Source organism: Dicentrarchus labrax, unplaced genomic scaffold (assembly GCF_905237075.1).
Source record: "Dicentrarchus labrax unplaced genomic scaffold, dlabrax2021, whole genome shotgun sequence".
Taxonomy (NCBI): Eukaryota; Metazoa; Chordata; class Actinopteri; family Moronidae; genus Dicentrarchus; species Dicentrarchus labrax.
The window spans coordinates 13,221,220-13,243,464 of record NW_026136706.1 but is presented as its reverse complement, the minus strand read 5'-3'; the positions used below and the strand labels follow the sequence as shown (position 1 = coordinate 13,243,464).

General features: G+C 42.1%; 1 protein-coding gene across 1 annotated transcript; it reads left to right on the top strand.

Annotated features, from left to right (window-relative positions):
* The first annotated feature begins 647 nt into the window (after positions 1 to 647).
* Positions 648 to 19,709, top strand: LOC127365035 (matrix-remodeling-associated protein 5-like). Its single transcript, XM_051402723.1, has 12 exons — positions 648 to 1,034; positions 1,639 to 1,865; positions 1,957 to 2,086; positions 3,729 to 3,970; positions 4,616 to 4,767; positions 5,525 to 9,105; positions 10,304 to 10,445; positions 11,239 to 11,374; positions 11,741 to 12,967; positions 13,102 to 13,309; positions 14,059 to 14,280; positions 14,683 to 19,709. The coding sequence occupies exons 2-12, from the start codon at positions 1,678 to 1,680 to the stop codon at positions 16,855 to 16,857; spliced, it is 8,403 nt and encodes a 2,800-aa protein (XP_051258683.1). The 5' UTR covers positions 648 to 1,034; positions 1,639 to 1,677; the 3' UTR covers positions 16,858 to 19,709.
* The last annotated feature ends 2,536 nt before the right edge of the window (positions 19,710 to 22,245 follow it).

Below are 22,245 nucleotides of genomic sequence, written 5' to 3'. Positions count from 1 at the left end.
TGATCAAGAAATATATTAAGCCCACAGAAATAATTAAATTCAATTAAATCAAACAGCATAATTTTGTCCTGACAGTGTGGAAAAGAAGATTAAAACAGCTTTTGGACGATAATGCATAAAGTTATAAAAGTTAAATATATTACGTAAAAGTTTAATGAATGACTAATAATCATGAAGTTTCATTTGACTTTTTATATGGCTGGTAAAATGATGCCTGTAAGGCTGGGTGGGAGTCTGTGGGATAGATTCAACCTCAGTTTTCCAGAAATCCTTGCGAAAGCCCTACTGCAGCTTCCACGGAATGTGAGAAAAAGATAAAAAAAATATATTATAAAAGTAAGAGAACGTGCCAACTATTTACGGGAATACACAACCTTACCGCAATTGATTCACGAAATAGATGGAGATAGAGTGAGAAGAGAAGTTATAAAAGGAGTTTTGCAACAGTTGAGGCGGATGGTGTAGGAAGATGTCTACTTCTGTGGCCTACATGCAGCTTGAAAGCGCAGTAACTTGTTACCTCTGTTTCCAGAAAGCCCCTCCTTGGACAAACCCCTCTGCCGGAGCGTCACTCAAAGTTCACTCCAGTCCAGTCCCCTTTCCTAAGCTCAAATACACGCTCACACACATACACTGCCATCCACACACACACACACACACACGCACATTCACGCAGCGCCAGACGCGTTTGCAAATAGTCCGCCTGCCGCTTCCAGCGCTACTTTTCTTTCCAGAAGACGCAGAAGAAAACCTGTTGGATGTTACTAAAAGCATTTTGCTGCTGTTGTGCGAAGTTGACAAAAGTGTAACTATTTTTCATGTTTTTTTCCGCGCTCTCTTCAGTGACATCTAATGTGACAGCTTTTTTGGGGGATCTTCTTCTCAATTCAACAATCTCGGAGTTTATGGGTGAATAAACTGGTTAATTGCATACCACATTTCCGAGCCGTGAAGTTGGATTAAAATCAGAGTTTGATGGGCAAAATGAATAATTCCGTGAAATAACTCTCTCCTCCGGACCAAAAGATTTCAAGGTATGCTCTAATCAACCATGACTATGCCTTACAATGATCTATTTTTCTCAGAAGCCTCTTGATACAGTGCGTAATTTACTTCAATTTCAGCTTCAAGTTGAAAAGCCTCTCGCAGCTATCGCTCTACAGTTGGTTTGATGGATTTGAATGATTTTAGTGCATGCGTGCGCTTGTGTGAGATTTGATAAGAGAGAGAGAGAGATAGAGAAAAGGAGGGGTGGGGGGCAGGAGAGTTTATGTGGGGTCTAATTTTACTTCTATATTGTTGAATCCTCCTGCGCGCTTTGATTTATGCGGTGATATGTCATTCAGTGAACCCCCTTTTTGGAGACAGGTGCAATGTCAGTGTGGCAGTGTGGCTCTAGTGTGGGTCTAAGGATAGAGAGTGTCATGTGTTACACAGATTTCAAATCCCCTTGAGTAAATTTCTGTTTGACTTGACTTGTGTGTGTGTGTGTGTGTGTGTGTGTGTGTGTGTGTGTGTGTGTGTGTGTGCCAGGAAGAGAAAGAGAGAGAGAGTCTCCCATCTGGATTTGGGACTTGTCACTTTGGTGCACTTTGCTGCTGTCCATCAGTCTTGACTTTCCTTTTTTGTCTTTGGCAGTGATAATCGTAGTGCAGCTTCTCCTCTTGCGGAGTGAAGATGTATTGGAGTGTGTGTGTGCCGGCGGCACTGCTGACACTCCTGGTGCTCACACTTGAGTTGCCTGTGGGCCAGGCCTGTCCCAGGAGCTGTAACTGCTACCAGGCCAGCGAAGTCCACTGCACCTTTCGTTCTCTGCTCACCATACCTCCTGGCCTGCCTGCACACACACGTCGCATAAACCTAGGGTAAGGGAATGTAAGCACATACACATTTTACAAACACACCCATAGAGTTTTGATGTATTGAGTTGAGGATGCTGTTTCTGTGCTCATGTAGGTTCAACAGCATCAGCGGGATCCATGACAGTTCTCTGGCTGGGTTAAAGAAGGTAGAGCTTCTGATGCTCCACAGCAATGACCTCCACCATCTTCCAGATGCAGCGTTCAGAGATATGAAATCACTACAGGTAAACAGGAAGAAGAGCAACAGCAACACACATTAAACCCATTAATACTGTATAGGAATGAAAAGAGAAGGAATTCCATTCAAAACCAAACCAGTGGCTGATTACTAGGACAGGTGATGCATATACCACATTTTGAGTTGATGCTACAGAAGCTGCTTCATGTTTTGCTACAGCAGACCTGTCTCCCAGGTAGCTAACGGCAGCCAACATTGAAGTTGTCCTTTGCCAAACCAAACTATACATGCTGGATTATAGATCATATGGCTGTTAATGGGGACAATAAACCAGTGTTTCTTCACATATTTAACCTTAACTCTTTGGGGGTGAGGTTTATTTTAGGAGACAGATGTGAAAATCAAGCCTGCAGCAACTCTCCACAAACTTTACTTTAATCCCTCTCCAGCCTCAGGCATGGAGGACTATACAGGGGCTCCTGCACTATTTCAAATCTGCTTTGTTGCAGAAAGCTCAACTCTTAAATGTTATACATGTGTAGTACTAGTTGATTACAGTTTGCATAGCTACATAACTATGAGATATGGATATACTTTCATATAATTATTGATTATAATTATAATTTCAGTTTTTATCATAAGTAATGCAGGGATTATGAAGATATATTATATTTGTCAAAAGGGTTTGGTACAATTTCGAGGGTGCCTCATAGACAAATGCTAAATTTAGGAGTCATACTGTTAAAAATAACTGGATTTATAAAAGGATTAATTTTACATTTGATCTGTGAAACCAGAATGCAAATTAATGTAACAGTTTACATGATGCTGTTCACATTTTTCAGAACACATTTCTAATTTCTGTACAACTAATGCATAATTTATGTACCATCATTCTTTCACTGCTTGGTGACAGGAAACACACTGGACATTTTAGCAGCAACCTAAGGGCAGAGTTAGCAGTCCGTGGGGAAGTGATATTACTCAACAAGCAATTGTTCCCTTCATCTCCCAGGCAGATGCTGATATATTTGCCATTGTGTGATAATGGGATCCATATTTCCATGTGCTGACATCTTCACGTGCTAGATCTGTCAGCAGCTGGAACTCTTCCAGCTAAGTAGCCTCCCTGGAGAACAGATTTATCATAAGACTCACAGAAACACAATTCCACAACCTGGTTTTCATGGTGTGCCCTCCTAAAATTTGGTGGGTTCCTCATATGATTGGAGTAGCAATAGATCCCTTAGAGTCTTGTGCTGAGGATAAAGCACTAAATTTCATATTTGAAAGCTGAAGACCCCCAGTGCTAGAATATCCTTTTAGTTTTTCCTGTTTTGAACTGATAAACACCATGAATATATCAATTGGTTATGTTCTGTTGACTACTTTCTAAATTCTTACTCATGCAATGGTGTGCTGCTGTAAGTATTTCCTCATATTTCTTCAATCCACACATGCATCCAGTCATTTTTGCTGACAAAGTCTTTTTCACCCAAATCCTCATCATCATGCCAATTCCCCTCACATCATTTGTCATAAATTCAATTTACAAGCATGTGGTGTCCAGTGACAGACTTATGATCATGGCATAGACTTGGTTTCTTCATCAGCCTTGATGTCTATTATTTGATTGCTCATCTAGTCCTTCTTATCTTCTGCTCACTCCATTTCCTCCACCCCCACAGATATTAAAGCTGAGCTATAACAAGCTGAGAGAGATCTCTTCATCGCTGACCTTCTCTGGCCTGACCTCACTGCTGCGTTTGTACTTGGATCACAACCTCCTCCAGCACATCCACCCCCGGGCCCTGCTCCAGCTGCCTAGCCTCAGGCTGCTCCGTCTGCAAGGGAACAGGCTGCATCAGCTGCACCCTCACACTCTGTGCACACTGTCCCTCCTGAATACATATTATTTCTCTTCACTCAGGTGAGCTTTAACACTTTTGGCGTTGGGGAAGTTATAATATATTGAAAGTTTTGTTTTAACAGTAAGCAGATATACTGCAGCCCTGCTGGTGCTTCTTATAGTGTGGACAGCAAGGAATGTTAACTTTCTGTTGCCTGTAAAGTATGTTACTGTTTTATTGGACACAAATCCAAGAAAGTGGGCACATTGCTTCTATCCAAAATCTGTGCAATCTTGACAACACATTTGAATTGAGTTGATTTATGAGCTAATCATAGCAAGATTTAGGTGAAATTGTGACATTACACAGCAGATCGGGTGAAAATGTAAAACTTCATTGACTCCTCAAAGAAAAAACCTAGCCTAATGAAAAAGATAACACTTCAAATGTTGGTATTTTTCGACAAATAAACACTAAAGCTTTCGCATTATCTCTCTACCCATTTTTCTGATCCACTTGTATTACCACTGCAGAGGAATAACTTCTGAACATGAAGGTGATGATGGAAATGATAAGAATGATGGATGGTTTTCTTACCCCTAACCTGTCACCTCTCACTGCCCACTCCCACTCATGTCATCCATGCCTCCATCCCTTTATGACTTTGATTCAACCTCTGTGCTCTGCCTCCCCCTCTTCATCTCAATCTTTTCTTTTCTCTGTAGACACCTAGACCTGTCCAACAACAGTCTAACCACTCTGCTCAGAGAGACCTTAGTGACAGCGCCCCTGCTGGAGACTCTTGTGCTGCAGGATAATCCATGGAGTTGTGACTGTAGGATGAGCTGGTTTCTCGCTTGGAGTCTTGCTCATCCAGGTGACTGTTATGGCTAAGATATTATTTGATTTCACTTGTTTTGTCTCCCACATGCACATGCTTTTTTAGTTGATCATTTGTTGTGCCTTTGAGCTGGATTAATTCAGTCAGATAAAAGAAGGAGAGGTGAGAAAGAACATGGGGAATAGATTAGGAAACAGAAGACTCATTTGTTGATACTTTCAATCTATAAGCGGTCTAAGAACTGTAATATATGTCAGATCCAGCCAGATGGGATAGATGTACTTTCTTATACATCTGGTTTTGTTATCTTGATACCTCTGACATCTCCCCACCTGCTTTTCATCATACACTCTTCTCTGTTTCGTCCCATTTTCTGTATCTCTTCCAGTCTGCCTTGTGGCTGTTATTGAGATGTGAAAGAAGGCTGGACCGTGAAATGTGTCTCATTGATATGCCAGACTTAACCTGCCATGACTAATCCATGATGACAGCATTGATGTGTGCAGGCAGCTAAAATATAGGCTAATGATTGCTGTGTAATAATGAAGTGATGCGCATTTCTGATTCATGAGTAGATGAAGTAACCATACCTAATTAGTAAGAGATATAAAGGGTAATGAATGATTAAGAAGAGCTGGCATGACTAATATGTGACACTACTAATATGTGTAGATAGCTGAAATGTGCACTAATATGTTTGTATAGTTGCTATGATGTAACACAGTCGATATGCCAGAGATGGTAAAGGCTGCTTTTGATGAGATTATTTTCTCTGTCTCTATTTGTCAATTAGGTTTAATAAAATGTCCTGGTGGCCCACAGTGTCCAGTCTGTGGCTCGCCCAGTTCCCTTCAAGGACAGGGCTTGCTTGAGCAGACTGACCTATCGTGCACCTCACCTGTAATCCCATCCCCGGAAAGAGACACACCTTTGGAGCCAGAAATCAGTGAAATCCAATCAAGTGAATCCTTCAGAGAGCCTTTGGGCTCTGCCTCTCTGGGTCTGTCTGACCAACAGGGGAACAGTGTTGATCTGAGTTGCAACATCACTCACTCTTCTGAGTCCCAGGATATTACTCCTCCACCAGATCTCTCCCTCTCCTCTTCTTCTCCTCTCCCGCTTGCTCTGTCACTTTCCCTGGAGTGCCCTGTGGAGAGACAGAGCTATGAGAAACTTTGGAGGATCCTTGCTTACTACAGTGAGACTGCGGTTCGCCTGGAGAGGGAGATTATGCTGAGTAAACCCCCAGCATTGGCCTACCGCTACAGACAGGCAGCAGAGACAGATGGATATTATCATACTGGAGTCAAAGCTTCTGTTAAAGCCAGACCACAATGGTTGCTGCAGCCAGCTATTAGCATTCAGCTAAACAGAGCACAATCTAATGGACACAAAGTTCAACTGATATACTCAACAAGAGTTACTGCTCATCCTGACCCTGCCTCTCTTCCTTTAACATCTTCCCCTACCTCTCACCCATGGGTGCTGATTTCAACAAATCACACCACCACAGCGCTTACAGCAGCAGCAGGCAGTAAGGTGGAGCTACCCTGCCCTCTTTTAAGTTCTGGGAAGCCAAAAGTACAGTGGATCCTCCCAGATGGATCCATGCTCATCTCCCCCTACAGCAGCCCAAATGGTAAGCTAAGGGCCTCAGCCTCTGGTTTACTTCTACAGAAATTGCAGCTCTCAGATGCCGGGATCTACTACTGCGTAGCCCGAGCAGGCAAAGATGTAGATGTTCTCCCCCTGCGCCTGGCAGTGGAGGAATCCTCTGTTCCACCTTCAGGAGAGCAAGTGGGACCTCCTGTCACTGGAACAGTTGGAGAGCCCATCAGTCTGTCCTGCAAGGCCTTTGGTTCACCAGTGCCTTATATGAGTTGGGTGTTACCAGATGGAAACATAGTACGCCGGGGATTAGCTGTATCAGGTGGGCTCAATATACATGCAAATGGGAGTCTTTCTCTGTCTAACCCTTCTCAGCGGGATTCTGGTCATTACCGCTGTATTGTGGTCAACCAGTATGGTAGTGACTCCCTGTCCATGCAGCTGGAATTAAATTCACGACATCCCCCTCCACTTAGGACTTCATTTCCCAGAGGGCCACAGTCAGCCGCTGGTAGGTCAACCAAGATACGAGCTCCATTACTAAATCAAGTGGAGGATGGATCGGGGGATGAAGAGGAAGAAGAAGAGAGAACTATTATTGGCAATAGGAAGCGTCTAAGACCTCTCCAACCTTCCCCAAGCAGACGTTATCCAATCGGAAAACCCAGAAGACGTGGGCCAATCAGAGAAGGCCCCTTGAGAAGAGGAGGAGGGCCTGTATCATCCACTAACCAGAGAAGAAACCGCTTTGAGAACAGACACAGAGTTACCACAAACAAACAAAGGATAGACCCTCAGAAATGGGCTGACCTCCTGGCTAAAATACGGCAAAAGACTGCTCACACTAATAACAGCCAGCCCATCGCACCAGGAAAGCCCACAGTTAAACCGGTGGGAAGAGGCAAAGGTGGAGCTGAAGGAACACATAAGGGGGATGATGATACAGCAAGAGGAGCAGGGATGGAAGCAGAAACTGAAGGGTCATCTATTGATGATGCTGATCTACAAGTGGAGGGCTTACAACCCATTCATCCTGTTCTCACCGAAATGCAAACACAAACAGAGACAGAAATAGACACTGAAACAGACACAGAGATAATGAAAGGGACGGTGAGGTCAACAGAAACACCGACCGAGATAGAGAATGAGACAGATATACACATACAGACAGATGAAGCAGGTCCACAGACAGAGACAGTGACAAAACCAGAGACATGGAAAGAACTAGTCACATCTAGGCCAATCTCAGGAATAAATGAAATTGTACCAGAACCACGTGAAGGAGACGAGCGAGTAGCAAACCCCAACCCATCTAGAATTAGGCCTCAGAAACCCCAGCAGGGACTCTTCCCAAATTTGGTTCCAAACTCCCGGCCTCAAAGCCCTTGGAACTCTCGCAGGAGGATCGGACAGCGAAGACGAATCATCAACAGGCCCAGGGAGCGACCTTTGACTCCACCACTACCTCTCCCTGACTCTATAAACCCAAGGTCACGGACTGCAACACCTGACACTACCACAGATCAAACTGATATGTGGTTGCTGGCGTCAACAACAGCACCTCCAGCTATTTTATTGACACAGAGTGACCATATTAGGAGTGGTTTGGCACAAAATCCTCTGTCTCCCCTTGTTTCTAACACTCCTGGTGTCTCCACTTCAAAATCTGCCTCCCCCTCATTGACTCCCTCTCCCTCCTCTCTCACTTCATTATCCCCCTCTCACACGCAGACACATATAGACATGATGACTCACTCAGCCAACATCCCAGACACTGCAGAGTCCACTCTCTTCAACACACCGACACCAGCACCCACTCAGTCTGATATTGCGATCGCACAGACACATGTGCCAGACACACACGCCAGGACACATGCACAAGGCATACAGACACACACAAAAACACACACAGCCTTAGGCAAACATGTTGATAGACCCCCAAGCAAACACAGTGAAGATCTGGAGAGGAAATTGTTGGGTGTACCATATGTGTCCCTCTCCTCCACCTCTCCGCCCTCCTCCATTGCTGCCTCCACAGTCCCCAGTACAACTGCCACCACTACTGCACAAATCACAACAACTACTTCAGCTACTCTCAAGAACACTCATTCTGCTAGTTCTGCTGAAAGCACATCTACTACTACGGTTAGTGAGGACACACTTGCAACAGAAACAACAATTACTCCCATGACTACAAGTTCCATCATGCCTACTACAACTACCATTATTATTCCAACATCTAGCACTACCAGAAGTACTACAACTACTCTTACCTCTACTACTACTACCACAACTCCTTTTCTTACTTCTACTATTCCCACTACCACTATTACTTCTTCAACTAGCCCTTCTACTACTTTTATTACTACTGCTGCTGCTACTAGTACGAAAATATTATTCAAAGCTATTCCCACAACTCCTAACCCCACTACTACTACTACTGCTACAACTACTAAAACTACTACTCCTACTACTAGCACTACAATTACCATCTCAGCCAAAACCTCTCCAACCACTACAAGGGCAGCTACATCCAGCGCACCTTCTACAACAACTACAACAATGACATCAACAAGTACCACAGTATTATCTAGGGAGAGGCCAAGCATTGGTCAAGTTGACCCCAGAGGGGGGCCTGTTTCTGGAACTCCAAACCAGAGTCGATCCCCTACTGACTGGAAGAACCCTGGAGCCAATTCTATTCCCGATTCACACAGCAGCAGGCCAAACAGGCCTCCCTCACCTTCGCTCCCTGCTGCCCCTGTAGTAAGTTCAAATCAATTGAAATAACATATTATTGCTATTTTGTGGATACTTTTACCCAAAATGTAGGATTTAAAGCAACCTCATACATTACGACAAAGAGTAAGAGCCAAGCTAGGACCATAATTTGTTCTTTATTTGTTAATTTAATTGCTAATTTATTTAAAGTTTCCCTATTTTTGTACTCCTTGCTTTAAGTCATTCATTCAATTAGTCATTTCTTTAAGTGCACTCTTAAATGTAGTTTGCAGTTCATATATATGAAGCTATTTTTCTTTGTTGTCAGCTAAGTGGAACTCAAATTAACATTTCTTTTCTAAGTGAGTGCTGGCCCAGAAAATAACAACACACACACCCACCCACACACACACACACACACACACACACACACACACACACACACACACACACACACACACACATTGCAAGCCCTTGGGCAGGAGCTTAGCAGAAATGCACAATAGATCTGAAAATAGTCTAATCTGTATCCACATGACCTGCTAATAAACCTAAGGGATGTTTGTGACAATTCTTCAATTTAATGGTTTTCCAGATATAAAGAAGAGATAGAAAACATATGTCCCATAATCAAGAACATTATGTGTTTTGAGAGCCTAATCCCAGGGGATTTGAAATAATCAATTGCTAATTAATTTCTTGAGCTCTGTTGGCAAGCCTCTGCAGATCAAATCACCAGTGATTTTAAGTCTGGGATCACAGTAATGCTACATTGCGTTAGTGATCCTATTTCACAACAATACTTACTAAACTAGTAACAAACTTTTTATAAAAACTTTTACTGAAGAGTTTACATATTAATGTCAGTGCCTCTCAGTTTTTAAGTTGTTAAGTTAAGTTAACGTCCACCTTCAAAATGGTTGTACAGATAACACTTAAAAGGATCTGTTGAATACATTGCAGTGGTAATGTAGGTTTGGTATTTTTGGTATTAGACAATTCTCATTTTTTAAATATTAAAATATACTGCAATTAAGTTATTGTGCACTTAAAGGTCCTCCAATAACTTGCTTTTTAATAAAAAAAATAAAAAAAAAACTCCAAGAGAAACCCAATTCTGCAGTTTTGGAAGTTGAATAACTTTCATTAGCGGAACCATGCTCTCAGATGTCCTCTAGTTATACATTCAATTATTCATTACTTTATTGGCCACTAAAATTTGTTTTCTAAATATTTTTCATAGGCCCCAGTTGTAAGATCCAGACCGAGGATTGCAGACCCACACATCAGGACAGTGTCGTTCCCCGCAGAGAGCACAGCCAGGCTGGCTTGTGAAGCTCAAGGAGAGCCGAAGCCCTCCATCACATGGACCAAGGTTGCCACAGGTACACAGTGCAGCAAATGAGTACACATTTATTTCAGCATACACACATATGCACATATTTGAAATAGCCTGAAATGCATGACTGTATAAATGAGGGTTCAGTTTTATCTTCAGTTACATTTATGTTAAATATCCACCTAAAGGGCTGTCAGGTCTGGTTCATGGACTGATGTATGATGAAACACAGCAAAGTGTTCCAGATTAGTCAGTAAACCTGCTCTCTGGGACTAGCTCCAGGCCTATATTTTTAATTATGCTGGAAAACTAGAAATGCTTGTCTTTCATCCAGAAGTCAGTTATATGTGTGACTATACATATACATACATAATATATAGTCATTTATATAGTTAGACAGTGCAGACTGCAGAATAAATAAAGGTTTGTATTTAAATTCTGAAGTCACAGATTCGAACGAAAATCAATGTCAGCTTTAGTATGTACAGAATGAATATGAATACATTTTACACTGATGATATAACCCATTAACACCCAGTATTACGCACTGGCATACGCACAATAGGCTTTTATCTTACTTGCCATGTGGGAAAAACATATTGCAAGAAAGTAATGGAACATTTTGTGCACTGCATCACTGACTTTACTTCACGCTGTGCCACTCGGCATGTCCCTGATCCTCCTTTCCTGTGTCTCTTACTCATTCGCTAACTTTCTTTAGCAATTTGTCTCTGTTTGCCCCACTCTGTCTCCACTACTGCTGCTTGCTCTCACTGCCTGTCTGTCTGTCTGCCTGACTGTTTCTCTCTTCTCTCTCTCTCTCTCTCTCTCTCTCTTAGGAGCAGTGATGTCAATCCACTCCAGGGCTCAGCGTTTTGAGGTCTTGCCAAATGGCACCCTTGTCATCCAGAATGTTCAGCTGCAGGACAGGGGCACATACATCTGCAGTGCACACAGCTTTCTGGGTCGCGACAGGTGAGACTACTGATACCTGTTATGAATATTATAGTACTGTATATTCAGTTATAATGACCATGGGACATAATATTTTCTCTATTAATTACATAGGCCTAAGGCAAACAGCAATTTAATTAGTATAATGTATGTTGTGCTGGTATTTTCATGAGCAAACACAATTACATATCAACTTGATTAGCTGCCTAAAGTCATGTGCAAATCTCTCTGTATGAAATCTGTTTGTTCTATGCCTTTGGGCGTTCTTCTAAATGTGTCATATGAGATTTATGGCTTGTTTACATATTAAATGTGTATTTGAAATGCTTCAAATTTCTTTATGTGTTTCTATATTGAGTATTTATGTGCTTTACTTTTCCGTGATAGATTACTAGCAACCCTTGAAGTGTGGACCCGCCCTCCTCGGATGCAGCTGGCTAGCTACAGAGAAGCTACCATTCATCAGGGTGGAGATGTGCACTTGGAGTGCCAGGCGGATGGTGTTCCCACCCCTCTGCTCTCTTGGGTTCTTCCAGATCGTTCTGTCCTGACCTCCTCTGTCGCCTCCACCAGTCGCATAAATATGGACACAAATGGAACTCTCCATATCTCGGTAACTTTACCGAGTGACAGAGGAGTGTATCGCTGCGTGGCCTCCAACTCAGCAGGTGCTGCCAGTGCTTCTGTGCGTGTACATTTGTCCTCATTGCCCCCGGTGATACAGCAACCCAGAGAGGAACACCTGCTCTTGTCTCCAGGGATGCCTGTTTATGCTCACTGCTCTGCTCGAGGTGCCCCACCACCAACTCTGCGCTGGAGAATCCCAGATGGGATTCTGGTTCGTCCATCCCAGTTTCTCCATGGCAACCTTTTTGTCTTGCCCAATGGGACGCTGCATATTCGAAAAGTTGGGCCTAAGGACTCAGGGAATTACGAGTGTACAGCAAGTAATGCTGTTGGAGCCATTAAGAGGACAGTGAGGGTAGAAATTAAAGGGGGGGCTGATGGAGGAAGACGAGAGGGAGGAGCAAGAAATGAAGGGGCAAAAGCTGTTGCTACTGCAAAACCATCTCCTTCATCTTCACTCCATAAAGACAAAACTTTGTCCATCCCCAGCCATCCCTCAAATCCACTCAACTCATCGAGACTCTCCCGTCCATCACCCTTTGATAGATCCAGAACCTTGCTGCTCAACCCCAGCTCTTCTCACTCATCTTCTTACCCTCACCAACCCGATTCCACTAACTCACCTCCTAAAATCAATAAAACAGTCACTGCCTCCCCCACACACTTGACCAACATCAGTAAAACGAAACCCTCCCCTCTCTCCCCACCCTCCACAGTGCCTACAAATAACACCAAAGTATTACCCGGCATCGTAAACAACACAACAGTTACATCATCTTCCAACTCTGACAAAAGCAGAATCTCAGCTGTTTTGCATCCCTTGCCAGTTTCCCCTTTCAGTAAAGCCCGTATTGTCTCTACATCATCCTCCATCACTGCTGTCCACTATGGGGGGGTTTTGCAGCTCCACTGCTCTGTAACTGGCAACCCATCACCAATCATCATTTGGAGGACTCCCAGCAGGAAACTGGTGGACATGCACTTCAGGTGAGAAAAAAAAGATCACTTAAAATGTGCTGGTTGTATAATTATATATTTTAGTAATTCTGTTGGTATTGTGTCACATTATATGTCTGTCTTTTTGTGATTTGGGTGCGTGTTTGTCTACATTTGAATTTCAGTTTTGACCGACGTCTGAAGGTGTATCCTAATGGCACCCTGTCAATCCAGGCAGTAACAGAGAAGGATGCTGGAGACTACCTCTGTATCGCACGCAACAAGGTCGCAGATGATTACCGCCTCCTGCGTGTCTCTGTGGCTACCAAGCCTGCCAAGATTGAGCCCAAGCAGCCACTCAATCGAATGGTGTTGTTTGGAAAACCACTAAAGGTGTGCTATGACAAATCATATTTCTGTTCTTATCTCTCCCTTGCTTCCAATAATGATATTTATTCAATAAACAAACAACAGCAATCAATAGGTAAATGTAGCATGATTATTATGATGCCAGTTAGTCTATTCACTCAATCCATACATCTGATGTGCAGGCATTTTTCTCCATGAACCTTGCCTAAAATTTGAAACAGTCCATCTCCTGCACCTCCACTTCTGAGATTTTAGAGCCTTATTTTTTTTCAAGGCAATGATATGTGTTGTCTTCTATCGCTGGATGTGGTGCCAAAAACCTCTACAGCTTCAAGCTGTGTCTGTGGTTGTTTTTTGATCAAAAAGCCCTTCATACTTTTTTACTCAAAAAGAAAAGAAAGACCTGTCAGGTCTGTTATGAATCATCAACAGTGGCCTTCAGGGGAGTACTTCAGACATGAATATTTAACAGCTCAATGAAAAATAATGTCAAGCAGGGTGAAATTCAAGAAAGAGGACATTATTGTGGGAATTTGTTCCCCTTAATTTTAAATTTAATTTAAAGATTTATGAGCTTTAAATGGTGTTTTTTGAAGGCATCTAAATTTGTGGTTGCTCACTACTGTGCGTTTCTTTTTTAAGGACCTAAATACAACCTTAAAAGCCTAAATATGCAGTATCACTCCTCATTTTCAACACACAGTTCAGCTTTCATCAAAATCTAAGCCATAAAAACTTTTAAATGATAGCAGTAAGGATCCTGTTCCCTGCAGGTTGACTGCCAGGCATCAGGACTGCCTGACCCATCTGTCCATTGGAGCCTGCCAGATGGAACCATGGTGAACAGCGTGTTGCAGGGGGAAGACAGAGGAGGGCGAGCAAGAAGGCTGACTGTGTTTGACAATGGGACGTTACTGGTTCCAGCAGTGGGCATGGGAGAAGAAGGAGAGTATACATGTTATGCTGAGAATCAAGGAGGTCAAGACACCATGAAGGTAAGAAAAATATTTTCTCCAGGAGACTTAAAGTTCCAGTGTTTAACATTTATGAGGGTCTATTGGCATAATATTCATAACTATGTATTCATAAGTGTATAGTATAGGAATCGTTATGCTTTTCTTACCTGATAATGAGCCATTTATTTCTAGCTTCCATTGCGTCCACCGTGTTACTACAGTATCCCAGGAGGGACAACCCAAACACCGGCCCTAGATAAGGGTGTTTGCATTTTTTACACTGCTAAATGCCACTAAATCCTACACACTGGACTTTAAGAATATTCATTTATTTTATTAATTTAGGTATTACTTATTCACATAATTACACATAAAACACATATCTAAAAAAAATAATTCAGTTGTCGATTAATTACTTACATTCAAATTCAACCCTTTAAGGTCAAAGTAAAGGTTATGATGACATCTCCACCAACATTCAGTGACGACAGAAGCTACTACATCATCAAAGTACGTCAGGGGGCAACCGCCAAAATTCGCTGCCAGGCTACAGGAGACCCTGCCCCCACACTGACGTGGCTTTCCCCTACACGCCGTGTGATCCCACGAAGTTTCGGATCTGGATTTTATTCTGAACGAGTTGTCGTGGTTTCGGGTGGAACCCTGGAGGTGCGCCTGGCTCAAACGAGTGACACAGGAAACTATACATGCCGAGCGAGCAACTCAGCCGGTGAGAGGAGCATGGTGGTGGGTATGGAGGTGGAGGCTCCTTACTATGGACTCGGTCGCCAGGTGGGTGGAAGAGGTTGGAGTATTAGCAATGGGCCTGGAAATGGTCATAGCAGCATTAATAATGCAGGTATAATCCAGTATGGATCGACAAATGGAGTCACAAGCAAGCTTGGTAGCAATATCAGCAGCAATAATGGCTATAGTGATAATAATGGCAGGCTAAGAAACATTGTACCAAACACTGGCATCAACACAGCAACCAGTGGCTTTAATCCTGCCCTTAGGAGCGATAGTCGACATGGAATCAACAGGCCTGTCAGTGGAATTACACCACAGCTTGGTAGCAGTGTAATCAGTTTCGGGGTGGGTAGGAATATAGCAGATAACATTGGAATAAATCGAAACGGACCTGGCATTATGAGTAGTAGTAATAGTGTGGGTAACAGTCACAGCACAGATAGAGGAGATAGTGTAGAAAGGAATCCTGGGACTACTAATAATGAAGTCATTGCAGGAAAGGCTAATAATGATGCTAACACCAGCAGAGAAAGGATAAGTGGTATTTCTAGAAATGTTGGAGTTGTTAGCAGCAGTGTGTCTAATAATGGAGCTGCTACTGGCACACTCAGAGGAAATGGGTTTAGTAGGAGTAGCCATATAGGAGTGACCAATGAGAACAGCAGGAATAGAGGTGGTTCAATTGGTACTGGTGTAGGTGGTGTTGGTGCTAAAAACTCTACTAACACAGCTGTGGGTGTGGTAATGGCAGTGAAGCAATCTGCAGTGAAAGGCCAAACTGTTCTTTTGCCATGCCCCTCCCAAGGCTCCCCTCCCCCTCGTCTGTCCTGGCTTCTGCCTGGTAATGGTGTGTTGCCAGCTCCTTACTATGGCAGCCGACTCACTGTGCACCGAAATGGCTCCTTGGAGCTGCGAGGCGTGCGGGTGAGTGATGGAGGGACCTTGGTTTGTGTGGTTAGAGGAGACAGAGGAGAGACCAGGCTACAAGTGAAGCTTGAGGTCTCTGAGCCACAGGAGGAGGCCAGATCTCCACAAAGGGGACCGGCTGTGGAACGACCTGTGCAGGAAAGTGCTGGTTTAATTGAGGCGCCTCGCTCAGGAGCTTCTTTGGATTCAGCTCAGTTTTTAGGCTTAAGGCCAGTCTTGCCTGAGAGGCCTCATCCAAGAATCCTAGTGACTCAAAAACCTCTACACAGAGGCCCATCTTCACCAGCTGAACCTCAGCCAGTTGATCCTCCACCCCGCTCAACTGGCCCTGTCTCAGAGCCGGTTGTGAGCACAAGAACAGCTCCCTTGGTGAGCATCATTAATGGAGAGACCCTTCACCTGCCTTGCGTTGCTTCCGAAACCCATGGACACACCCAGGGCTCCCTCTCATGGGCCATGCCCGGTGGCAAGGTACTGTCCCGGGGTGAGAGTGGTGACTCTGGCCGATACCTAGTCCAAGAGGATGGAACACTAACAGTGCAACAAGCCTCAGTGTTTGACCGTGGCACCTACACCTGCAGATCCACCAGTTACGACTCCTCTTTAGTTTCTGTCATCATGGTTCCCGTCATTGTCATCGCCTACCCCCCACGCATCACAACGGGCCCCTCCCCTGTGACCTACACACGCCCTGGGGTTGCTGTGGAGCTGCCATGCCTGACCATAGCAACACCCCGGGCAACGGTTACCTGGGAAACACCAGACCTAACACAGCTGAGAGTGATGGGTCAGGCTCGTCTCTATGGCAACCGCTACCTTAGTCCTCAGGGTTCCTTGGTGATACAGAACCCGACAAGTAGGGATACAGGATTTTACAGATGCACCGCAAAAAATGTAATAGGAGTGGACACCAAGGCGACCTACCTGCACGTTATATAATGGGGTGAAGCAAAAACACAGTCACACACAAACATGCAAACTTGCAGCAGAGAAACAGAGACACCAGTCTGTACTGGTGAATGAACTCCTCTGCTGATAACACTTGTTCCACATGCCCAAAGGAACTGCAAGGCTCCGTGCAGGAGATACTGTTGAATCTCAGAAAAGACACTACTAATATGCAGGTTTAAGTCTTATGTATGTATTTTTAATTTGTTTTTGTAAAAACTTTGTTTTCAATACTGTAATGTATTCATACCAGGAGTGGCAAGACTCAAATAATTTGTGTTTAAGCAGTGTTGTTTTATGTAGCTAGTGGTGCACTCCTGTTTTCTGTTTCAATGGATTAAGACCCATATTTAAGCGATGAGTGAAGAAGTCAAATAAAATGTGCAGCATATTGCACATGGACAGATGTGTAAATTCCCACAGCTGTAGTGTGGACTGTTTCAGGGGATGTTTTTGCTACATGGTTACACCTGTCACTCCATAAACATGATTTTGTGGGAAAAAAAACACAACTTTTGAGGTTTTTACCACGAAGGAAGCATTATATGATCATACTTCCAACTAAAACAATTTTAAACTGCTAAAAAAAATAAAAAAAACAGAAACAAAATATGTTGGTGATGCTGACAAACAAGCATGCTTTACTTGGCTTGATTGCTTGATGTCATTACTTTATGCATTCATTCACTAACACTGAACTTAAGTACAGTATTTTACGAACTGGTTCACAGAGTATTGTAGACGCAACACAGCATCACACAAAGAGGCTGTTATACTTCACAGCTGTTGACAGGCACCTTCATTTTAAAATTTAGCAAATTGGGACTTCTATTACAAAAATACTATGCTTAGTATATGTTTTGCGTTTTTTCTATTACCAAAATGTTGGATTTTGTTATTGTGGTGCATATGTAGCAAATAATTACTTCTATTAGCAGCCCTTTTTTTGCATTGTGCTGCCTACATGTTATATTAAATCTCTAACAGACATTAGGATCAGCATTATGATCCACCCAAACACCATCTTCTTCTTCAGGACTTTTTGAACATGTTTACTCTTCTTGTGACCCTTTTGTGGGTTTCAGTCCTTGACAAATATTGTTATACCACCAACGACTGTATCTCACATTCTCACTGCATTACTGGGGCAGAATGAAATACGATGCAAAGCATTCATGAAAACACAATAGAAATTCTTTGAAGAGTGATCTTCATGATTGTTTTGATATTAAAGATTGTATAAATGTGCGTGTGGTTCACAAGCCTGCCCTAAGCTTGTGCACAAAGCCAGCACCTCATAGTTTCCCTTCTTCTTTGATGTGTTCCTTTTGTCCTTAAATTATTTGTCTTGTAAAGACTCTGTTGTAAGACGCCAGTGTTCTGTCGTAAAGGGAGAAATTATTAATTATTATTATGTATGTTTGATGTCTCACTAGTCACAATGAATGCTTTCTATATTTTCAACAGCTTCATTTTATAAATAAAAGTGGAAAAGAAATAAAAAGTGTTAACGTCATGAAATGTCAACATCTGATGCACAGTTGAGTTCAGAAATATGGCAAAAAGCGAGTGTGTGCTTGTGTGAGTTTGTATAGAGTCAGAGTGAGAAAAGAAAACACCTAGTGGGAGTGCAAGGGCGAGGAAGGACTTTGAGTATACTTGAGTATATTGTGAGAACAGAAACTCTTTATCCCCAGCTCAGCTGTCAAACCAGGAAATGGGGTCTTAACTGTAGATGAGACACATGTTGATGACATCATATTCCTCTCTCTGGGAAATGCAATAAAACTCACAGCAGCCTGCTGAGCAACTCCACGCACCACCCTGCACTCACACCTGCCAAGTGCTGTTTACAATGTGTATTCTATGAGTCCACTAAATACTAATCCTTTAAATTATATATTATAAGTATAAGCAGTGCACTGTGATGATGGACTATTTTGTCCATGAGTATGAAATATAATAATGCTAGCTATAGTAAATGAAATAAAGTGTGCAACAATCAACATCAAGCAAACTACCGCTGTCAATCCTAAACCTTGAGAAATAGCTGGTAAAAATGCAGCAGCAAGGATTTATGACTGAATGTCTTTGTTTTCTGAGCTGTCAGCAGAGATGTCACACCATACAAACTGTCAACCACAACTTTGAGACTGTTTTCACTTTTCCGAGCTGTGAAGCGCCTCTACATTTACGTTTTGCATTGCAGCGAGGCAATAGTGTCAATCTCAAAACTCGAGAAACTTTAGTCTGTGTGAGGGAATCTTTTACACATTATATTTTATTTTGTGGTGCGAACATATAGCACTGCATACTCTGAGCATACTCTTTAGACTAAAAACATGAAACTAGAACACATCCCAGGACTATCCTCAGCCCTTAATTGAGGCTAAGACCAGTCACTTGGCTAAGAGTTACTGAAATGTTAAAAAACAAACAAACCAAAAATTCATACGTTGCAGAGCTGGAGCTTATTGATGTGAACTTTTTCACATATCAAAGGCAGTGCTAATTAAAATCATTGCCATGCACCACCCCATTTATTTGGGCAGTTTAGTCTGGTTTGAGTAACTAGTGGGAAATGTATTGCAGAGGAGCAGCAGTGTTCTGTCTTGTGCTCGAATTTTCATGAGGCCAGTTGTTTTCTGTGAAGGCTTTTCATGTTTTGAATTATCTCTTTTATAGTGTTGGAGCATTCCCATCCATTGTGGCACAATGTTTTTATGGTTCTTCGCTTGTGATCCCTTTCAGCAAAATAAATTACCACTAATCCTTCATTTTTGTGCAATTGCAAACTTACAAGCATGTAACTAACTAATAAAGGGGCTCACATGGGCATTTCATTTTGCATCAACTTCACTTTCACTTCAGCCCCTGGGATAAAGAGTTTGCAGAATGGGTGAAATGGCTGGAATGGACTGGCTGCAAATAAGCATGCATCACCTCCCAGAGCAGCAACAACAATATCAATATTACACAAACCTTCTGAAAAAGTAAATCAACTACAATAACAGCAGATGATCACAAGTCATCAAAGCTTTCATTTACACTAATGATGAACAGTCCAGCAATAGTACATCAGCCCTGTCACTGCCAGGATTATTAATACCATAATTTATGATGAATAATGTTAGAACACATTGAAGTGTGTGACTAGAGTCCTTTTCATGTATTTTATTTTTCTTTTCCAACGCTCCAGAGACATTATTATTAAATCACTCCTACTCTACCTGGAATCTCAGCTGCACACTTTGTTATACAAAACACACATTGCTTCTACATCTGCTCACATTTTACATATTCGCATCAATGGTGTCATCACAGATTGGTCATGCCAGCTAAATCTGGCATGACCACAAGACACATGTCACGGTCCACCCAGCTTTCATGTTTGTATCACAGTGAAGAGACTGACAACAGATAGTCATCTGGTTTAGTGTGCGCTGATTTTTCTGTGTGTTTAAATGGAAAACAGGCAGTGCAACTTCTTTTATTTTACTGAGTAAAACTCTTTTACTGGGAGCCAGGAAAGGAACTCAATTATACTTTGCAGTGAACCACATGCACTCAGGTGGAAGATTTATTTAAAAAAATACTCTGCAACTGATTATCTGCTAAAATTGTAATGAGTAACGTAATCATTGTATTACCCAAGTTCACTGAGGTAATTTATACCGTGAAAGTATTCCACCGCCCACTGAGAGGCCTCAGATGGCTTCATTACTTTCTTATCTTTAATGTTGCTTTCGAACAACAATACACTTTAGAGTGAAAAAGACATTTTGACTTGACGCCTCATTTGGTTCGCCCATCATGAGTGTCTTTCCAATGTATTTTTCAATTTTGCTGCTCTAAAGGAAATATTAACGACACAAAAATATTAAAAGGGTCTGAAGTCGTTCATTTCACAGTAATAATGATTATATAACTGGAAATAATTGGAAAATTATTCCTGCATGGAAGAGCACTTAGGAAAAGCACTGCTTTGCACATGACATCTTCACCCTATGGTTACATGAATTGTTCATTTCTTACATTACATCAACTCTAGTACATCAGTTCTAAGTAATGTGATGTTAAAAATCTATCTACGCCTACTATCTGTTTTTTCAGTTGTGTATAATGCCTGGCCACCTATGTAAACATATTCAAATATAGGTTTTCCCATATGAGTCATTTCCCTTGTATTTATCGTGACAACGGGATGACTATTTTCCTTAGATACATCCTACTAAAGATCAACCTGTGCAGTAATGAGCTGACATAAAAGGAGAAACTGGAGTGTGTGGGAGAAGGTATACTGTAGCAATTATTTAGATCTAGATGTCGTAAGGCTTCACTCAGCTGTTATCATATAGATTTCATAGACATGACTTAATGGAAACATACAAGGTTTAAGACAAGATGCTACATAAACCACATGTGCACACACATATTAGTGCACATACTAATAAATGTGTGCCTACCCAGGACAACTAATATACCGACAATCACACACACACACACACACACACACACACAACATTATCTCTGAATAGAGCAGTAATACTATTTCACCAGCTGTCCAAAAAATGTTTTTAAAGTAGAAAGACTCAACACATTGTCTGCCATGTCTGTCAGCAATGAATACTCAAAACACATCTCATCGCACATCTTCACGCAGTGATATCACCACTAAACAGACTGTGTTTACACTACTGCTGAAACCCATTAGCAGCTCATGCTAGGGTTAAAAATGCTTTCAATTTAATTCCAGTTTCATTAGAGATTTGGTGGAGTCAAAATAATTCTTGAAGACTGACCAGCAAGCATTGCTGAGAGAAGGGCAGTGTCTTCATTGCATATTTGACCCAATTTGACTGTTTTTCCAAGGATTTTAATGTTGGTTTGAAAAAAAAAGGTTCATAACAGAGTAGAAACGTTTGAACATTTTCTTTTTGTTTATATCATTTTTTAATAGCACTGGCATAAATTAAGTAGATGGAAATTGAGGTGCACTGACATGTTTAGGATTCATCTGGATCCAGCTGAGGAATAATTCATCCAGCCCAGCCCATAATCGCTCTACAAAAAAAGCTTAGAAAGAACTGAAGGCACTTATCCTCAGCGTTGCTCAGCTCAATCCCGTTTAATTCACACAAAGGCAAAATAGTGTTTGAATAAATTTTAAATACACACGGAAGAATATTAAATGTTTGATGAGCTTGCCTCTGCTTTTTATGTTTGCTATCTTGATTCTACTTTCATGAAAGTGGAGCATTGTATCTGTATTGATTCAAAGTCCCAGTTTCTCTGCCGCTGATGCTTAAATCGCATCTTTTAAAGTAACGTGTCAATGTTTTGGTCAGTCAGGTCAGGCAGATGTTACCATTTGAATTC